General features: G+C 39.9%; 1 protein-coding gene across 3 annotated transcripts in view; it reads left to right on the top strand.

Moving 5' to 3' along the window:
* Positions 1 to 21,199, top strand: part of LOC145684481 (guanine nucleotide exchange factor DBS) — a 295,537-nt gene that overhangs the window by 65,762 nt on the left and 208,576 nt on the right. Inside the window, exon 2 of one of the 3 annotated variants that reach the window (XM_081756925.1) lies at positions 17,163 to 17,210. The exons of the other annotated variants lie outside the window; for them this stretch is intronic. Within the exon in view, the coding sequence (XP_081613051.1) occupies positions 17,163 to 17,210 (48 nt within the window). The remainder of the gene's footprint in view (positions 1 to 17,162; positions 17,211 to 21,199) is intronic. 3 annotated transcript variants of the gene reach the window in all.

The raw sequence follows: 21,199 nt of genomic DNA, 5'->3' as shown, positions 1-21,199 counted from the left end.
ACGTTAACCCTGTCCTATTGCGACTCATATTTGTTCTGAAATTTAAGACACTAACGCCATCTTGTGGACAAAAGGATCAATATGTTTTAGGCAAGTTGATATGTACGTAATCAGAAACATAATATGTAACAATATTCTACTAACATAATTAACAAATGTATTCGTAAATGTGTCGATTTTGCCGCGTGTTTAACTTACCTTCATTTGTTAATGAAGTTTCAATTTCTCAAATATATACACGGTGGTAAGTAACTCCACCGACAAACTTTGGGAGGCGATTCCTTATACGAAATGAAAGAAAACAGTTCTAATAAACATGGCCCGAAAAACGCCTCCTTTCAGAGTTATGATCCATTGAAAATTCGAAAAATCATTTTTCAAAACTGTGTTTATATACCACATTCGTCCTCAACGGAACGATCGGTTGCGTGTTTATATGCCACGCTTGGCATATAGCGAGAGCAGTGAACACCAGGAAGGAGATGTATGTACAATTATTCTACACGAGAGAAGACAGCGTACAGTACGCAGCCGATTGGGCATTATGTGTTTATATGATGATAGTGGTGATTATGTGTTTGTACAAAACCGAAGTGGACATGAAAAATAGAGCATCTACCCGAAACGAGTTAAATATACTATCAAAAAACAGAAATCAGAACTATTGTAATATCTTTCATCGACGCTTTATCAGAAGACGGTGAGTATGAAAGAGAAAGCAATAAAATTCAAAGAGTGAAGTATGTGCAATGAGCTGGGAATCGAACCGGAGTTTCCGTCGCATAGTGTCAGCTAATCATTATGCTCTCCAGTTTATTGTGTCAATAGCCACACTATTGAAGCCATTAAGACCACATCCACTCTTATTGTGGTTGGACAATCCCATCTCTATATTTACAAATGTGTATTGTAATTGAATTTGGAGCAACATCGGCAGTTGCGCATCTACCAGAGATTGCAACCTCTGACGTTGAGCCTTTTAAACAGCCTTTTGAGCCTTTTCTGTTGAAATGGAAAGAATTTCAATTTACTTAAATCTTGGAACTGCAATAATCCCTCTGTGGAAGCGAGCTTAACTTATACATAAATATCACAATACATTCCTTCAAAATGTTTAGAAGTTGTGAATTGGTAGAGTATATACTTATCTAGGAATAGTAAGAACACGAAGGGATTTCTTACTGAAATTAAAGATAATTAGAAGACTCGTATGTTGTTTCTAGTGATTTGATTGTCCATCTAACACTGCAAACCTAACCTCGGCTTGGAGATATGAATGATAGTTGCATTATGTATACGAGAGGTCCGGGTGAGATCCCGATTGTAATCGATATATTTTCAGGGTTTCCCAGACGGATCTGTTGTCTCAAACACTGCGCCGCAAGGTCTATTAAGTGGAGAGAGGTTAAAATGCGAAATGCTTCAATATTTGTACGTAAAGAACGAAAACTATTACCAAACTTACGCTTTCCAGCAGCGTCGTAACTTAGATTTTTTCTGGGAGGAGGGGGGGGGCAAGCATTAACCCGCGTATTTGGACCCCTTGGAAAAATTTGTTTTTCTATTTCTTGGGCCCCTATTTCCATTTTCTCTTTCTCTTAATGTGCCCCCCGAAGCCTGTGGTTCCTCCCGCACGGCAAGATCTGTGGGGTCGTTAGTTACTCCCCTGGGTTCATTTCATACATGACAAATTAATTAATGGGACAATATTGACAAATCTAAAAGCCATAGAAATAGATATTATTTCTAGGACTCATAACAGGACTTTTTTACTGAAATGGGCCCACGACTCATTTTTGTTTTATTTCCCTTTTGTGTGCTGTCTTGTTTATGTAATGTAGTGAACCTGTTTGATGCTTCCTTTATAATTTCATGTTCGTATCGTATATAAAGTAAGAATTTTTTTTTCTTGAAGTGGGCACCCTCTCGAACGGCGAACTTCCCTGGGGGGGGGGTTGCCCCTCCCTGCCCCCACAAGTTACGGCCCTGCTTTCCAGTGAAATAGCCAAATAACGGGGAGATGGAATCGGAGATCTTATATTCGGAGGAGAAAGAAGGGAACAGGTATTCTACGAAACACAAAAGGAAGCAGATAATAATAGTAATTTAAAACTGTGACATATCGCCTGCCATCGAATATTTCTGGCTACGCATATGAACATTCGATCCAGTAGTATATTAGCGATTTATTTTCATGTTTTTATTCTATTGCTTCTCCTCCCTGTCTTATGAAGTAGTAGCGAAAGTGTTTTACACTAAATTAAAAAAAAGAAACATTGTGTCTGAACCAATGGTGAAGAAAGAAAAAAAAAACATTTGTGCCAAGTTCGGTTCTCACTTTTGTTTGCTATCGAATTGGCGCCTCATCTTTCCACGAAACTCAGTAGCTCCAGCCAGCCCTTATTTAGACATGGAATGAACCAGCAGTGCTTTTGCACTTGTGAGTGAAGCATTTCATTTGGCGTAAATGGTCTTAAAATTATAGGATTCATTAAATAGTAATAAGTATTTAGTGCAGTGCACTGTACCTATATCAATCATATAAAATTATAACACTAATACAACTTTATCTGTGCCAATTAAAACCTTGTTTATTGGAATATCATGTAAATTCCTTAGGGATTAATTATAGTGAGCATATTGTGTTCATACCCCTTATTTATGTGAGCTAAGAGTGATACTAAGCAAACAACTTCAATTGGCGCCATGCAAATTTTAATATTGTACACGTAAAATCAGTGCTCTAAGAAATTAACATTTTTGTTTAATTAGTAGGAATAAGATTTATGACGATACTTCTATTCTACGAAGACAAAAGCAGTGCAATTTTAGTAAGAAATATCAAAATGGAATTAGTGTATTGTGAAAAAAAAAAAAAAAAATGTGATCGCCTTTATTTGTGTGTGTACTAACATGCCTAATGGGGCGTTTACACTTGGTCGATTTAGTCGCACGACTAAATCGATTTAGTCGCACGACTAAATCGACTCGCTGCATTTGCCACTAAATCGAAGCAACTAGGCCGAATCAGATCGATGGATGTGTTCAATTATTTCAACCACAGAAAATAGAACGTCTTTCAATTAATTCAGTTGCCAGTCGATTAGTCGCCTTCGATCAACAAGCGATTAAGTTGAAGTCCTGTTTACACGGTCGATTAGGTTGAAAGTGACGTCAATTCAACTGAATCGAACGCAAATCGACTAAGTGTAAACGCCCCATTAGCCAAACACCTGTTACGTCAACTTCTCAGGAAAAGCAGTGAACATTGAATAATCTCATCCTTGGCGTGTGATAAATCAGTCTCATTTACAGCTTCTCGCTTTGTTCTCGTTTTTATTCTGTACGCGATCAACTATGAAACCAGAAGTGGTTGATTTGCGCCACTTCCGGTTAGAATAAAAGGTTAAGAGAGAAAATGGTACATATTTTGAGAAACACTTCTCTCTATCGCTTATAGTTTTAGCTGTATGTAGATCAATATTGAAACCGGAAGTTGTAAAGGATTTCTATCACTTCCGGTTTTAGTACAGAGGTAGGAATGGAGATGAAGTGTATTCTGGGATTGAAGAAAACCGCTCCTTGCTATTTATTATTGCTTTTGTTTTATAGTGTTCAACGGAAATGATAACAGTGAATGAATCACCTCCATCAACTTCCGTTACTCTGCAGGCTGTGATGCATTTATATATTTATTTATTTATTTATTTATTTCATTCCCAGCCGTAAGAACTCTGCGTTCATGGCTTGGTCAAGATGTACATTTTTACAATTAATAATAATAATATAAAAATAATATATAATAATAATACAAAATATATACGTAACAATAAAATTAAACTAAAAGTATATATATATATATATCAGGGGCGGATCCAGGGGGGCGATCGGGGCGAAATTTTATTTATATCAAGGGGTCTTGCCCCCCTTCCTCAAAGCCAAATCTAAAATGACGCTACTGTTCGCAACTGAAAAGATTTATACGACTAACATGTTTACTTGAAGCCTTCCGTTTCAGGTGGTTCCAGACAAGGGCGCCCATGTTGTGGCTTCCAGGCCCCCCCAGAAAAGGAAACTTTCTTATTTTATATATATAAATTAAACCCATCCCAAAGTTTGGAGCCCTTAAAAGTAGCAGTATGACAACCCACCGCCCCCCCCAGAAGTCGGTCCTGGATCCCCCCTGATATATATATATATATATATATATATATATATATATATATATATATATATATATATATATATATATATATATATATATATATATATATATATATACATTACAAAGAAAGATCATACTGAAGATAATAATCTAAGCTATAGAAAAGATGTTCATGCAATAGCAACTTGAGGTGTCTTTTAAACTGGAACTTTGGCATTTGTTTGACACAGTCTGGCAATTTATTATAAAATTTTATTCCCATGTGGTGTACGAATTTTGAGTTTTTGTTAGACGAAATTTTTCTATATGAATATGATTGGTTGTACTAGTGTTGTATTGGTGTAGGTCCGAATTCAGTTGGGAGTTTCTTTTATTCATATATATGAATGATGTTGTTTCGAGAATGTATATACACGGCAATGGTAATATTTTAAGTTTCTGAAACAGTGATTTATTAGTGTATGAAACGGAACTGATAACATTATTCGTAACACTTTCTTCTGCGTTGTATATACGATAGAATTGACTGGATCAATCGAAATAAGTTGTCTTTATCATCAAGTTCTTCTTGAGATTCTTCACCCAGAACGGAGGGATACACGGACAAAATTAACAGTATAAAGGAGTCTCAATAAATCTAACTGCTTAGAAATAGAGCTATTTTAAAGTTAAAGATGCATCAGTCTACATTACGAAAGACGTAGTGTAGACTCTTCAAAAAAAAAAAAAAAAAAAATTGGAGGACATAATGTACAAGGTCTGTATGATAAGTAATGAGACTCGCCGCGCCGCGGCGCGCGTGTCGCTGGAGCGGGTTTGTCGGTGATGGAGGATGTAGGGGGGGGGGTCCGAGCAAAGCAACGCACCGCGCGTCAGTTGGCTCCGAGCCTTAGTGGAGCGCGGACAAGCCTTGGACAAAGCCCTTGTGAACATTCTTGTCACGGCGGAAAATCAACAAACATGGAGGGTTCCATCGAACAGCGTTATGCGATCAAATTTTGCGTTCGCCTGGGGAAAACGGCTACTCAGACGCTTTCTCTCATCACGGAGGCCTACAAAGAGGAAGCCCTATCCAAAGCCCAGGTGTTTCGTTGGCACAGTGCGTTCCGGAACGGCCGGGAAAGCGTTGAGGATCTGGAGAGGGCTGGACGCCCGACAACAGTGACTACGGACGAAACTGTGGCAAAAGTGAGGGATCTCCTGAACTCAGACCGTCGATTATCGTTGAGATTGATTGCTGATGAACTCGATATGAACCACACAACAGTGCACAAGATTGTGACGGAACAATTGGGAATGAGAAAAATCTGTGCGAAACTGGTGCCGCGAGTGTTGACTGACGAACAAAAGCAACGACGTGTTGATTGTTGTCAGGAACTGTTGAACCTCATGAACAGTGACCCTAACTTTGAAGATGACGTCATAACAGGTGACGAGTCGTGGGTGTTCCAGTACGACCCTGAAACGAAACGTCAAAGCGCGGAGTGGCACACTCCTGCGTCCCCGCGCCCCAAGAAGGCCAGAATGTCGAAGTCAAAGGTGAAAACAATGTTGATTGTTTTTTTTGACAATGTGGGGGTGGTCCACAAGGACTTTGTACCCCAAGGACAAGCCGTCAACGCCGCCTTCTACAAACAAGTCCTTGAGAGACTGCACAGGAGCGTCAAGCGGAAAAGACCGGCGATCGCTAGCCGGTGGAAGTTGCATCACGACAATGCCCCTGCCCACACCGCCTTCTTAGTGACCTCCTTTTTGACCCGGATTGGGGTGGAAGTCCTTCCACAACCACCCTACAGCCCAGATGTGAGCCCGGCCGACTTCTTCCTCTTCCCGAAGCTGAAGCCACGCTTGAAAGGAACCCGTTTTGCAGACGTCACAGCCATCCAAGCAGCCGTGACCACATTTCTAAAGGACATGCCGGCTGCTGACTTCCAGAGGGCGTTTGCAGCGTGGAAACATCGATTGCAGAAGTGCATCGACGCAAGAGGAGAGTACTTCGAAAGCTTTTAAGTCCCTGTACAGATCAGATCAATAAAACAATGTTTCCAGACCTGGTCTCATTACTTATCATACAAACCCTGTAGTCTAGTGCTGGGCACAAAAACAGGTTTTTCTGTTTCCGTTTCTAGGAAAACTGAAACCGCTTTTTGAAATATTCAAAAAACCGTTTTTTGCCGAAGCCGGTTATCGGTTTTCTCCAGAACCGGTTCGGTTTTTACCGGATCCGTTTTCGGTTTTCTTTAACCGAACTGGTTTTTGGAGAAAACCGAAACTGGTTTCGGTGGAAAAACGAACCGGCTTTTGGAGAAAACCGAAACCTGTTTCGGTGAAAAACCGAACCGGTTTTTGAGAAAACCAAAATGTCAGTTTTCAGGATTTGGTTTTTCTAGAAACCGGTTTCCGTTTCTTTTATAAAAACCGGTTTTGCCTATCCCTAGTAGATTCTAACCAGCTGTCTTTGAAATATTGTTAAATTAGTGGGGTGGCTGCGAACATCTGTATACGATGTCACATTTGCCAGTAACAAACTTTATTCTTTTTTACCCCAGCTATTGCTTCCAAATGTTACACAAAACATTATTCGTCTTTTTTAGCCAGATGTATTCTCTTTTTAGTCCCCCGATCATTCGCCGAAGCTAAGGGAGACGGTGATTTTGGGAATTAAAGAAATGATGGAAAGAAAGTGGTACGAAACGGGACAACACCTAGAAAACTGATGGTCACGCTGTTTATCCACCAGAAAGCCACACCAAGCGAAGTAGCTCAAGTCGTAGATCGTTGGCTTTGCATTCGGGAGGTCGTGGGTTCGATTCCCGCTGCCGATCATCCTGACTGGGGTTTTCCATGATTTCCCTCAGTCCTACCAGGCAAATGCCGGGATAGTACCTACTAAATAGGCCCTGGTTGATACCTTCCCAAATCCTTTCCATTGTTATTATTGTTGTTAGATATCCAGTATAAAATATCCTCTGAGGTGTATCTGGTGATTGTTAAATAAATGTCCGGCTATTATGCTTCAGGACTAAGGGAGACTGTGTTGATGAAGTAGATAATAATGATCGAATGAAGAAAATGGGAAGAGCCATGCACACGATGTTTTTCCCCCGTAAAGGTCACATGACGCGAGCTAGGATTTAACTAGGGACCCCACGCACCAGAGGTGAGCGCTCTACCAGTGAACCACCGCGGTTCCATAAAACCCACTTGGCGATATAATCAGGAACCGACACGTCGGAGGTTAGCACTCTTATCAGTGAGCCAACGCGGCCGCCAGAAGTATTTAAAAGGAACAACAAGCTTGTAGTTTTAAATATATATATATATAAAAAAGAAAACTAAGCTGTATTAAAAAACAAAATGCTTCGTACGAAAACTGGGTAACAGTGGACTTGCTTCTAAAGCTGCGCAATTTTTAAAGAGCACGGCATGACATTATCATACAGCGAGTTGTTATGGAGCCAAGGCGCCCTCAGACTTCGGGACAGCAGAAAACCAACGACAAAAGATGTTATTACTTTTTGACGCAGTGGCGTTAAGCCAGTTGTGTCGTCGCGCGTCTCTCTGGAAAACAAAGACAAAAAGAGAAATAAATACATGGAACTCCATGCGAACAAGTCGATTGCTCATTTATGCAACATGAGATTCTCCAGCAGACAGTGAGACTCGGAGGCAACGCTATAAAAGAGGCCAACCCGTGGGGAGTCCTTTTTAAAATATTGGATTGCGTTGAAGTAATAATAATAATAATAATAATAATAATAATAATAATAATAATAATAATAATAATAATAATAATAATAATAATAATAATAATAATAATAATAATACTTTAAGAAAAAATACTGAAATCAAAGTCTTGGAGATGAGGAAGGTCTTACTTCATCTCAGTGGCGACTCGTGAGGAAAGTCACACAAGTAAGAATTATTTTTTCGCTACAACCTAAGAAAAAAAAACTTAAGTAACGAACTCTAGAATATCACAATCACATTACGTAAGTCTTCAATTAGCTTCTAGAGATAGAATTCTAATGTTCTTATGCATATGTACGAAAGGTACTACATTAGCAGAAGTGCCATCTGTGTTCGATGGTATTACACTTATTTTCGGTATATGTCAAACCTATAAAGATCATGTCAAGTAGTTGAATTAATCGCTAGCAGTTTTAACCATTTACTTCAAAATCTCATCGAATTGAATTAGTAGCCAGTGGCGGGTCTAGAAGGTAAAACGTTGGGGAGAAGGAGGGCAACCAGCACCCAGACTATGATAGATAGACTATATCATGAGTTTACTCTAAACTTTCAAAAATATATAGAGAATAGATTCAATTATTTTTGTCACCCCCAAAATTAGGGGAGCCTACGCCCCCGGCCTCAGGCTAGATCAGCCATTAGTAGTAGCAGGCAGTTGTCAAAACTTAACGTAACTAGATTTAACACAGAGCAATTGTGTTGAATTAACACTTTTTTATTTTATTTTATTTATTTATTTATTTTTTTTAGTTTGTAGGCCTACCAAGATTTCTTCTCTTACCTTGTAATGCTTTTTACTTATATACTTTAGGGCAGCGTTTCCCAACCTTTTTCAACTTGCGCCACACTACGGGTGTAACTTGAATTCTCGCGGCACACTTATAGATATTATTATTATTATTATTATTATTATTTGCAAATATAAAATACCATGGTATTTTTTTCTGTGATTACTGATCTCCTTCTCACAGAGATGAAAGCTCGATCACTGGTTTTCCCCTATGCTAACTCATTATGCGAAATATATACTGTAGGACTCAGATTTTTAAAAATACGCTTTCTTTTTCGAAAACTGTATCCAACCTTTCACTAAGAACGAAGATCACTAAATAACGAACGAACAAACAAATGTCTTGTACTTTTAACTTTGCTGTTTTAACCAAAACCGGTGCATATTATTGCAATTACACAGCTTGCGATGCGTCGAAGTCAAAACACACCTGTTGAACAAAGTGTTCTTCTGTCATTGACGTGCAAATGAGTGTTCTACGAACGTTCACTTGACGCGTACCATAGAAGTGTTTCCATTTCTCGGTGTTAGTATGACTCTCAATTGAAGCGTAACATAGCAGCTAACCGTGGAAATGTGTACGAGCCGAAATACTGTCTGTTACACAGTAATAGATGTAGAATAATATATTACAATTCCAGTATTTTTTTCCATGGTAGAAATTCATAGTAATGTGAAATACAAAAATATACATTTTTGCTATGTCTTGCAATTTGGTTGCTATAGTATTAATCATTTTGTTTCGATTTCCTCGCGGAGATCCTTCTTGGCTAAGCGGTTAGCATACGCGCCTATGGCGTGGGAGACCCGGGTTCGATTCCCGGCGGGAGCTCATGTGGTTCGGATTCCACGTTAATCAGTAGGTCCACGTCTCATATAGCCTCGCTGCTGAACGGGACGTTAAACTCAAAATCAACTCAATCAACTCAACTCGATTTCCTCGCGGCACACCGGTTGGGAAACGCTGCTTTAGGGTCACGGTGGCTCATAAGTAGAGTGCTTACCTCTTATGCGTGGGATCACTAGTTCTATCCCCAGTCAAGTAAGTTAAATTTCTGGGGAACACTCGCGCCGTGTGGACTTTGTGGTGGACAAACACCGTGCTCGTGGGTTTTCTCGGGGTTCTTCCGTTTTCTCCCACTTTCTTCATGCCACCATTTCACTCATTTCTCATAACCACCGTCTCCTTTAGCCTAACCGGCATAACCGTGGGACGTCAAACTCAAAGATTTCATTTCATTTTCATTTTTCTGGGGAACACTATCGTATACTCCCGTTTCCTCCCACACCCTCATTCCACCCATTCTTTCATTATCATTCACTTACCTTAGTCAGTCATCCGTCTTTCTTAGCCTCAAAAGGGGATAATCGTGTCACGTTAAACTGAAATACTTCATTACTTGTAACACTTCCCTGGAGAGCCGCCACTCCGCTGCATTATAAAACATCGGCTATTCGGGAGCGTCTACCAAAAGCATAGCTAAATGAAGTGAAAGCTTTCAGTTTAAGGGTCTCCACTACAGCGAAATTAAACTACCGCTAATTTTAGAGTTTTTCTGTAATATCTTCAAAACAAATAAAAATATTCGAAAAGCAGAAACGTAGTGAACTACACAATACGATTTTGCATGTGATACCTTTACCACAATTCACCTATCTGCTTTTGGTATCCCGCTATTTAAAGAACCCGCAAAAAAAAAATGCTAAATCTTTCTACAGTTGCAAATCGAAAGCAGATAGATGAGTTGTGATAACAGTATCACACGCAAAACCGTATTATCTAGTTCACTACGTTTCTGCTTTTCGAGTATTTTTATTTGTTTTGAAAGATATTACAGAAAACTCTCTAAAATTAGCGGTAGTTTAATTTCGCTGTAGTGAAGACCCTTAACGTCCCACAATGGCTAAGGAAGACGATAACTAAAGCAAGTAAATGTGACGGAAGAATTGGTGGAATAAGAAAGTGGGAGAATCCCGGGAAAATCCACGGACATGATGTTGTTCACCACCTTGGGTGGGGATCGAACCAGGGACCCCACGCACCAGAGGTAAGCGCTTTACCACTGAGCCATCGCGACCCCCAAAACATAGCTAAAGATAGATGGGAAAATATCCAAAAAGTTTGGAACTTTATATGGTCACTTTTTTTATTATCTTGCACAGTACCTCCCACTCTACTTCCGTTAAGCTGGATCCACCTACGCTTCAAGGCAATTTTATCTGTCGTTTCTAATTACAATTCAACCGCCCCCCCCCCCCCGCCTCTTCTGCTGCTTCGTTTTATTAACGAGTCTCTCATTTTGATGAAAACTCATTGACTGTTCGATATTTGGAAGGTAATTTGATTTCCTCCCGAAATTGCAAATTAGTGAAAAACAAACAGCCAGCTAGAAATTTATTAGCCAATCAGATGACATCTTCAGCTACTCATTAATCTTCTCAATTTGAAAAGAAAATCGATCTGTAATATTCCCAGTCTTTTCTATCTGGAGATATTCAGCTATGGACGAAGGTTCACTAATCATTTTTCTAATTGAGAATAATTGTCTTTACATACCTTATCTGAGGTTTCTCATGCTTTGTGCAGACTTGGTCCCGTGTTTGATTCCCGTTGATTAGGGACGTATTAAAAAGGGGACCTGAAATTTTACTCTGCGACGGATGTTTGTCTGTATACTTGAGTCGTTCAATATACAGGGTGTTTCAAAACAACATCGACAACGTTTGGGAAGTGATTCCTGACACCGAGATAAGACAAAAAGTATAGACCAACGTGGGTGCACGAATGCTTCCTGTCGGAGTTATAGGCTGCCGAAAACATGAAGAAAATGAACTTTAAAGGTCCATAGCTCCAAAACTATGAGACCTATCGTAGTCGCGTCAAGACTTCAATTAGGAACTAATATGTACGCTATCCAAAAATACATGTTTCAGAATCCAGCGGTACTTCAGCAAAAAATTTTACACAGTTCTTCGCTGACTACTTCAAATTATTTACCTGTAGCCAACCAAACTAACCCTATAAAAATTATTGCGTAAGTACCGCAGAATTGTGAAGCGAAACGTTCCATTTTAAATAATACTAGCTGAACCTGCGCTCTCTACACAGCGCATCATTCGCATATGAGCATAAATCTCCTTCTCATTCCTCACAACATTTGTACATGTCCCTTTACAGACACAAGTGAAAGACGTCTTGATTAAAAAAAAAAAAAAAAATCGGCAAGGGGTATCATAAGAGGAGATTTTTTCTACTATTTTTTCTCAATATCTCGCACCGTTTGCAAGATTTGAGCCTACTTCCGATTGGAGTTTCTAATTCATGTATGACCAGTGTTTTCTTTCTTCTTGCATGCAGTATGGAATAAGCAAATACATTACATATACAATTAATTATAATGTCAGTTATATATGGTGTTCATTGGGCAAAATACTCAAAAAATAAAGATTTACCTTAAGACTCGAGAAATGGTTATCCTTCCTTTTTCGCTATTATTTGGCCATGGAACAAACGCCTGAGACATATACAACCCCAATACACAAACGTTGTGGTGTTGGAATGTATAACAAATAGTCTAGGATATGATGATTTTTTTTAAAAATTTATTTCAACGCTTCCAGCGTACCCTTAAAAATGTAATAAAGAAATAATGCCCATGTTTTTTTTTTTTTTTTTTAAATATTTAATTAGAACTGGACAATCTACGCAAAATTTCCAATCGATCAGTGAAAACGTCATCTATCTAGAGCCTGTAGTTTCCGAGATCTCATTGTCGAAAGGAAGGCCACAAACATATAAATATAGTTTAAAAGAACTCGGAAGATGGAATCACAACTCATATGCATTGATTTTACAGAAGGCTTATTAAAATACAAAGGCTTTGAACAATAATTTTATATCATAAACTTTATGAAACTAATTTGGACTATTTAAAGTACAAATGCTTAAAATGTTTGTCTTTGTTAAACGTGAAATCATACATAACCGTAAATGAAAGATTTGAAAGCCATAGTTATACGTTGGAGTTCGGGCGCTTTTAATTGCTATTGTAGCATTTTAATAATAGAATAGATAGTTATGACAGATTTCGGCACGTGTTGCGCATATGGTAGAGCCGGCTGTGTGTCTATAAGAAAATAGGTAAAAATGTTGATATTAATACGGAAACCCGGACCCCCTCAACCTTCCCAGCATCGGCGGCTATTTGTTGTCGTGTAAGAAATTTACAATAGTTTCCGGGGCTCTGTGAGTATGATTTAATAATTCCCACTGGCCGCTGTATCTTTAAGAAGAATGTGAGAAATTTTCCCACATATTCATGAATGTTTGGTTCGCTTGTCGTTCGTAATGTAATGAATAAACACGCTATGCTACCGATGCGAGTGTGACAACTTTCATAAACAAATAAACACAAAAGCGGAAACAATAAAAATAACATGAAAATGTCGTACACGGAAGAATTATGAGAAGAAAAGTGTTAATGTATTGATTATATACGCCACAGTTTGTATCGTTGAGTTCGCTACTTGGGTATCTGATGGAGATAATCAAGCAATATTGTTAATCTTATATGAAACAAGGTTTTACAAGGAAGTGTGAATCGCAAATGGAGCTTTTCTACTCTCATAACACATGCTTCCTACTTCATTCAATGCTTTATTATCGGAAAGTTGGTTACTGTACTGGTATATGTTGCGATTGATATTATTTTTTAGGATACCTCATAAATCTTGCAATATTATCGCAATCCAAATATATGCTGTGATCGATAATAACTACAAGATCAAACTGACCCCAGAGGTAGTGTGACAAGGAATGTTTCTTCCAGACCTGTTTCGGGGGCGCACTGCCCCACCCCCCGGAGTTCTGAAAGTGCCCCCCTCCGGAGCAGACCAAAATAATACGTCTATAATATAATAATAAATAGTAGTGTCCCCAGAGCTCTGAGAGTGCCCCCCGGAACATTGTTTCTGAAAGAAACACTGGTGACAAGCATCAGGCAGTAGGAATGATTGATAAATCTTAGAAAAAAATTATGCCACATTCCACCATACCCAAGTAAAAATATCAAAGCATAGCAGTACAGTAAAGTCCCTAAAACTCGGCACTCGATACCCGGCAGTCCGGATAACTGGGCTACACTCTGGCAGGGCCAAAAAAAAAAAAAAAAAAAAAAAAAAACCGCGCTTCACACCTGTTCAAGTAATTTTCTGAGCTCTGTCTTATCAGGTACAGTGTGTATTCATTTTCATTGTCATGTATAGTAAAGGCTTTAAGTACGCATTTTTCCTTTGTTTAAGGATAATTGGGCAGTTTATTCTCTGTTGTATTCTCAAGCAACCATACATACAATTACAGTACTGTATTTTCTGAGGAAACACTAGTACTTACTCTTTTTAAACCCCATTTCATATAACCCGGCATTTTCACAGACTCGGCCACCCTTCGATCCACATTAGTACTTTTTTTTCGGGACTTTACCATAATACTCAACTGAACATAGCTTTACCTAACCTACTACTATTATTGCTACTGCTACTACGGAACTTCACCCGAAGTTGAGAGATGTAAAAATGGGCTTAACTCTTTAATAATGGTAATCATTAGCCTTTGCTTATTGCTATGTGGTAGTGCCATTAATGTATATGTCAGGTACAAATTGCTTGGCAATAGTTTTAATTAGTTATTAACTGTCAGTAATTTTACTATTCTTGGCGAAGTCTTTTGTAACTATGTTCTATACACATTTTTGTAAACGAAAATTATCGTGGAAGCACTTTTTTTTTTTAATAGCGAAGGGGTACATTAATCCCTTTACTAACAAAAGACTAGTCTTACGTGGGAAAGGATGATTGGAAAGCCTCAAAGAAAACGTACAGCATATTACATCAAAATCGAATCATTTTGGTGGAATTTATCGACGGAAATTATTTTCTTACCAGATAATTTTTAAAAAATGCAAGTTCCAGGGAGCTTGTCTGCTTTTAGCCACTTATTCTCTACTAATTTTAATTGCAACCAATGGGAATGATTGGAATGCTGTATAGAAAATACATTACGTTTGATCAGAATTTAATAACATTTACGTAGATTATACTGTATAGTGAAATCGTGGTAGTTGTATTGTGCAAACTTCCAACTTGAAGAGAATTTTACTCTACTTTTCTCTTAATTTTGATTCATTGCAATTTCAAACCATTAGAATTCTTTCGAAAACATGGAAATTATTTTAAAATTGGATAAATTTTATAAGTTATCGTGGAGAAGCTACCAGTTGTATATATGGTTAGCGTACGCGTCTTCGACGGACCCGGAAGGGGGGGCGCGGTGGCTCAATGGTAGAGCGTTCACCTCCGGTGTTTGGGGTCCTTGGTTCGATCCGAGCTCGCGCCGTGTGGACTTTGTGGTACACAAACACCGTGCTCGTGAGTTTTCTCGGGGTTCTCCCATTTCCTCCCACTTCCTTCGTTCCACCATTTCACTCATCTCTCCTCATCACCGTCTCCTTTAGCCTCACTGGCATAACCGTGGGACGTAAAACTTAAAGATTTCATTTTTTCGACGGACCCGGGTTCAATTCAGCAGCAAACTACGATTCTTGTCGTCCGGGGCAAGAATTCACCTTAGCGCCCCCTTGACCAACCAAACCAAAACGCTTCCCCAATTATTTACTCAATTTTGCGCCCTCCCAATCCGGCGCCCGGGGCAGAAGTTCCGTGTGTTCCCTAGTTACGTCACTGGTTTAATTCCCTGAAACATTTGACAGCTCAGCTGAAAAAGTATCCGGTATGTTATTCATGAAAACCACTAGCCCCTACAAAAGACCCACTGAAGTCGCCCCACAGTCCCTTTCTTTATACTTCTTAGTGATAACTTTAGCATCCTCAAATCAGGGACCTATTTTATTAGATCGCCAAAGATTTCAGTGAGTCTTCATTTGCATTCCTCTTAAATCATTTATCCCAACTGATTTCCTACAGGTGATTTCTCGAAACCATTCTATAGGATCTTCGAGAAATCCCTTAGGTTTAAGTGTCACAGCGATGCCAGTTATAAGTTGCATATCTACAGTCCGGCTCAAACCTCTTGACGTTTAAGGCATGTCCTCCTTTTCACAATATCCAATGCAAATTGAGTGAAGTTGTCTAATAGTTTTGTCCTTGAATTAGGAGAAATCATTTTCAAATGTATGTCCTCAAGATATATGTCACTATCTACCGTTAATAAATTTGTAACAACGAATTTGTTTTTCCAATATCTTAATTTCTCGCGTTAATGATTCACGTTATGCCTATACACGAAAGGAAGCGAAATCCAACAACGTCGCGCCTGCATACCATTGGTTTTCGACAGACGTCAAGAGGTTTGAGCTGGACTTTTATATACGCAATACGTATCCAGTGGATCTACATGTGCTCCATCTTGCTGTACCGTCTCCACGTCCTCCTTGACATGTTAAGGAGCATCTGAAGAGTTACATTCGATAGTCTTCCTCCATAGTTCCCCACTTCTTCATCTGCTATGTATCGACGAAGAGAGACATATGACTTGATTATTCCTCAACAATGTCTTGTCTGATGTTGCAAGGCCCGGGCTTTGTGAGGGTCTTTTCAATGTAGTAGATGGGAAACCCACGCACAAGGTGTTTGTCCACCACAAAGTTCGCTTGGCAGGGGCTGGGATCGAACCCGGGACCCCAAGCACCAGAGGTGAACGCTCTACCACTGAGCCACCGCGGCCCCTGTAGTAGATGGAGGTGTTGGAGAACCACGCTAATCCAACGGATTGGAAGCAGTCGTTCTTTCAGAAAAAATGTTCCGGGGGGGGGCACACGTAGCATTCCGGGGGGGCACTGCTGATACTATTTTATTTATTATTATATTATAGAAGTATTATTTTGGCCTCGTCCGGGTCGCCACTCTCAGAGCTCCGGGGGGATGCAACGCCCCCCAAAATGTCTGGAAGAAACACTGCCTGGACGTGTTTACAAATGAAATGCTCCACGCCACCTTGAACGTAGGGACCAGGCAACCTTGAAAGCAGGGATACCAGACAATAGTATCTTTGACTATGAGAGCAGTATTACCAATACCCCAACTAAAATTACATTGACATTGTTTTCTGTGATACTTAAACCCTAATGATACGACGACTTCTCGTACATTCCGTACATTAGTTTTGTTAAATCGCTGTATCTTCGTCTTGTATTACGAAAAAAATAATAGTCATTCTAAATGACTTTTTCGACAGTCGGGACATACGTAAACCCTACCAAAGAAGTACACTTTTGGAACTATTTTCAAGTAAAACTTTATAGCTAACCTAGAATTGTTTGCTTTACAATGTTAAATACACTACATATAATATGTATAAATTCATGGAGTAAGTTACATTCATCCGACATGGTTTTATTTCTTGTTTTTTAAAAACATCTGTTTCTGTTCTTTTTTCAGGTGAGTTCTTCGACGTAACTCAAGACAGTAATCACCTCAACTTTAACAGTAAGTAACGCAATATTTTGATTTATTCAACTGCTTACGTATTTAATTATGTGGAAAGTATTTCACTCAGATAATGAAAAGGGCAGTCGAAATGAACTGGTAATAATTTTGGGTAAGCGCCTGAAAGAAATGGTAGAATCTGTTGATGTAGAGTTCTTATTTTAAAACTTAAAGGAAAAGAGAAGAATCAACTAGTGATGCAGTCATACGCACCGACAACTGAAAAAGTAGAGGGAAATTATGACAGAATAGAAGAAATTATAGACAAAGAGAGGAAATGTGCTTACATAATTATAATGGAAGATTTCAGTGGGAAAAGGACAAAAGGTAGTATATTGTAGGCAGTGGCTGGTCCAGACTTCTGGAAGAGGGAAAGCCACATCTGCAATGACGGTGAAACTGGCTTTGCACCCCTCCCTCCGCAAAATCAACCATAACTTTGGAGATTCCAGTGATTTTTTCAGTTTGAAAACATTCTCTAAATTCTGATTTGAGCACTGACGTACGGAAGGGGACCTTCGGGGTTTAAATATCCCTTGAGTAAGATAATACGGAAAAATTAGCATTTATATATAATATATGTGTGTGTCCAAAAATCAAACTTGTTCTTAAAACATGAGAGATCTAGTACTTGAACATCTCCCTTCACGAAGTGAAATTCTGTGTTGTAAATGTTGATGGATCTCGCCTGGCCATCTTGTAGACTTGTGGGATCGCTTGTCTTTCCCAGCGTTTCATTGTCATAAAACGAGCATTCTTTACCAACAGAACTGTCATATTTTTCCTTCATATCATTTGTTCCCATTTTCCTTTAAGATGGAATAACCTAATCAGAGCTTGGTGTTCGACTTTGTTCAAGATGCTGCCGCAGCCTAGTTTTCTGGTCCCTGTAACATTAGTTAGCACACGTAATAGTCAGATGTCAACCTATAATTGTGCTTTTTTTTCACATTATCAGGATATCTCTGTCACTGTGAGGGTAACAACTTTTTGGTCTCTCTACGTATATGTACACCAATCAGTCAGAACATTGTGACCACTTACGTAATATACGGTATGTCCACCTTTGTCACGGATAACAGTGGGGACGCGTCTTGGCATGGAAGGAATGAGGTCTTGGTAGGTCGCTGGAGGGAGTTGACACCACATATGCACACACAGGTCACCTAATTCCCTTAAATTCCGGGGAGGGGCGATGCGCTCCGACGTCACGTTCAATCTTATCCCAGATGTGTTCGATTTGGTTCAGATCCGGTGAGTTGGGAGGCCAGCACATCAATTGGAACTCGACACTGTGTTCCTCGAACCACTCCATCACACTCCTGGCCTTGTGACATGGCGCATTATCTTGTTAAAAAATGCCACTGCCGTTGGGAAACATGATTGTCATGATGGAGTGTACGTGGTATGCAACCAAAGTATGATACTCTTCGGCCATCATGGTGCACTGCACGAGCTCTACTGGACCCATGGTTGCCCACGTGAATGTTTCCCAGAGCATAATTCAGCTGTCACCAGCTTGTCTCCGTCCCGCAGTACAGGATTTAACGAGCTGTTCTCCTGGAAGACGACGAATTCGCACCCTCCCATCGACATGGTAAAAAAGGTATCGGGATTCATCAGACCATGCAACGCTCTGCCACTGCTCCAAGGTCCAGTGGCGATGGTCATGTACTCATTACAGTCGAGGTTGCCGATGTCGTCGTGTTTACATTGGCACATGGGTGGGTCGTTGGCTGCGGATGCCCATCGTTAGGAGTGTTCGGTGCACTGTGTGTTCAGACACACTTGTACTCAGCACAGCATTAAACTCTGATATTAGTTCCGCCACAGTTAGCGGCCTGTCCTGCTTTACCAGTCTGCCCAACCTACGACGTCCGACATGTGTAAAGAGAGGTGGCGTCCAATCACTCGACATTTGGACGTCGTTTCACGTTGGTTTCGCTACTTGTTGAAGACACTCACCACAGACCTGCTCGAAGCACCCGACAAGTCGTGCAGTTTCCGAAATGCTCGTGCGGAGCCTCCGGGCCGTTACAATCTGCCCTCGGTCAAGCTAAGATAGATCGCGCGCCTTCCCTTTCTACACACGGCAATTCCGCTCAGTGACACTACATGCACCGTACATGTGCCTGACTAGCAGGCATTTCTCGGCAGGTGACGCTGCTATCGCCTGGACGGGTTTATATCGATAGTAGGTAGGTGGTCCTAATGTTCTGGCTGATCTGTGTGTGTATTCATGTATGTGTGTGAACGGAAGGATAATGTTAATCAAAAATGCGTAGGAGCGCTCACTTAAGAGTGCAATCGATGAAGTGGTTCAAGAATACATATAATCTTCATTCTTAACTTTTTACTAAAACCGGAAATGATAGAAACCCAATGCAACTTCCGCTTTCAGTATTTATTTACGTACAAAAATGAAGAGTTATAGCGAAAAACAGTTTTTGAAATCAGTTTAATTATCCCTAGAATATATTCTACCTTCACTCTAATCTCTACTAATACCAGAAGTGGCAGAAATGTTGTGTCACTTCCTGTTTGAATGTTAAATGAAAAAAACATCTCGCCCAACAAATCGAACTTCTTGACGCGGTGTACACGTGATGCAGCTACTTGTTATTTTAATACGTTATGAATTCTTCATCACTTTCCTAAAGAATGACATTTTTGTTAGTAAATACTGGACATAGAGGCGCAGAGACAGTTTTAACAACCAATTGCATGACGCCTATTTTTCCTCCCTTCATGCACTCCTTGAGTCTTGTTGTTGGAAAATTGTGTAGGTCACGAAGTCCATGAATTTTATGAACTTTCCTCTTATTTGTCCAGCACGTAGTTACGTGAAGAATGCACCGGAAATTAAGAGCGTGCATATGAAGCAACGCCGAACGTAATGAGAAGCTATCCATCCTACGCTCAGAGGAATGAAGCTTAATGACATTTGAAGAATCTTTTGTTTGTGAAATTGCATTCAACATCCGGCTGCTTATTAAACGAGAGGAATCTACAAACAGTCCAGTGTCTCCAGAGTGGAATTCAGAAGTAGCATCGTTGTCTGATTAACAAAAGCTTTTCTCAAACTATGGTCCACGAACAGCAAAGCGATTCTCGAGATCTGCCACTGGGCAAGGTGACCAGAACTTTTACTTTAAAAAACGGGACGCATACGGATCGGCGACAGGGGATGGGGGGCTGACTTCCACATTGCATTTTGGGACTCAGCAGTGTTTTCAATTTACAAAATACACAAGTAAGAATGATAACACAGCGTTTCTAACTTATGTACTACCCAACAATACTTTTAACTACTTGAACACTCAGAATTCCCACTTGAACCACAGAACATTCAATTCTCATTTGAATATTCAGAAGTTCTAGGCACGGCTGAACCTTCCCAATGAGTGTTGGTACGGAAGAGTGTACAATTAACATTGACCATTTATATTTTGAATAATAATTACAGGGCACCTGGGTCATGTTTGCTTAAAAACGGGACATTTAGGTGTCCCGTTTGAGAATCAGAAAAAACGGGACAACCGTTGAAAATAATGAACTGTAACTAAAACGGGACGTAGGTGCAGCGAAAAATGAATGAGTGGATGTTAGAAATGGTGGAGGAGAAAAGAACAATTTTAGATATTATTCGCTAAGAAGGACGTACTAGAGGTTATGGTGGCAGGAAAGAGAGGGTGGGACGAAATGAAATGAAATCTTTTAAGTCTTACGTCCCAAGCTTATGCCGGTTAGGCTAAAGGAGACGATGATTATGAGAGATGAGTGAAATGGTGGAATGAAGAAAGTGGGAGGAAACGGGATAACCCCGAGCAAACCTACGAGCAAGGTGTTTGTCCATCACAAGATTCACACGGCAGGAGCTGGGATGGAACTAGGGACCCCAAGCATCGGAGTTGAACACTCTACCACTGAGCCACCGCGCCCCCAGGGTGGGACGAAGGAGACCACAAGTAATGGACGATCAAAACAGG

The sequence above is a fragment of the Thermobia domestica genome, chromosome 4, assembly GCF_964235325.1.
Source record: "Thermobia domestica chromosome 4, izTheDome1.hap1.1, whole genome shotgun sequence".
Classification (NCBI taxonomy): Eukaryota; Metazoa; Arthropoda; class Insecta; order Zygentoma; family Lepismatidae; genus Thermobia; species Thermobia domestica.
This window is presented reverse-complemented; position numbering and strand designations above follow the sequence as displayed.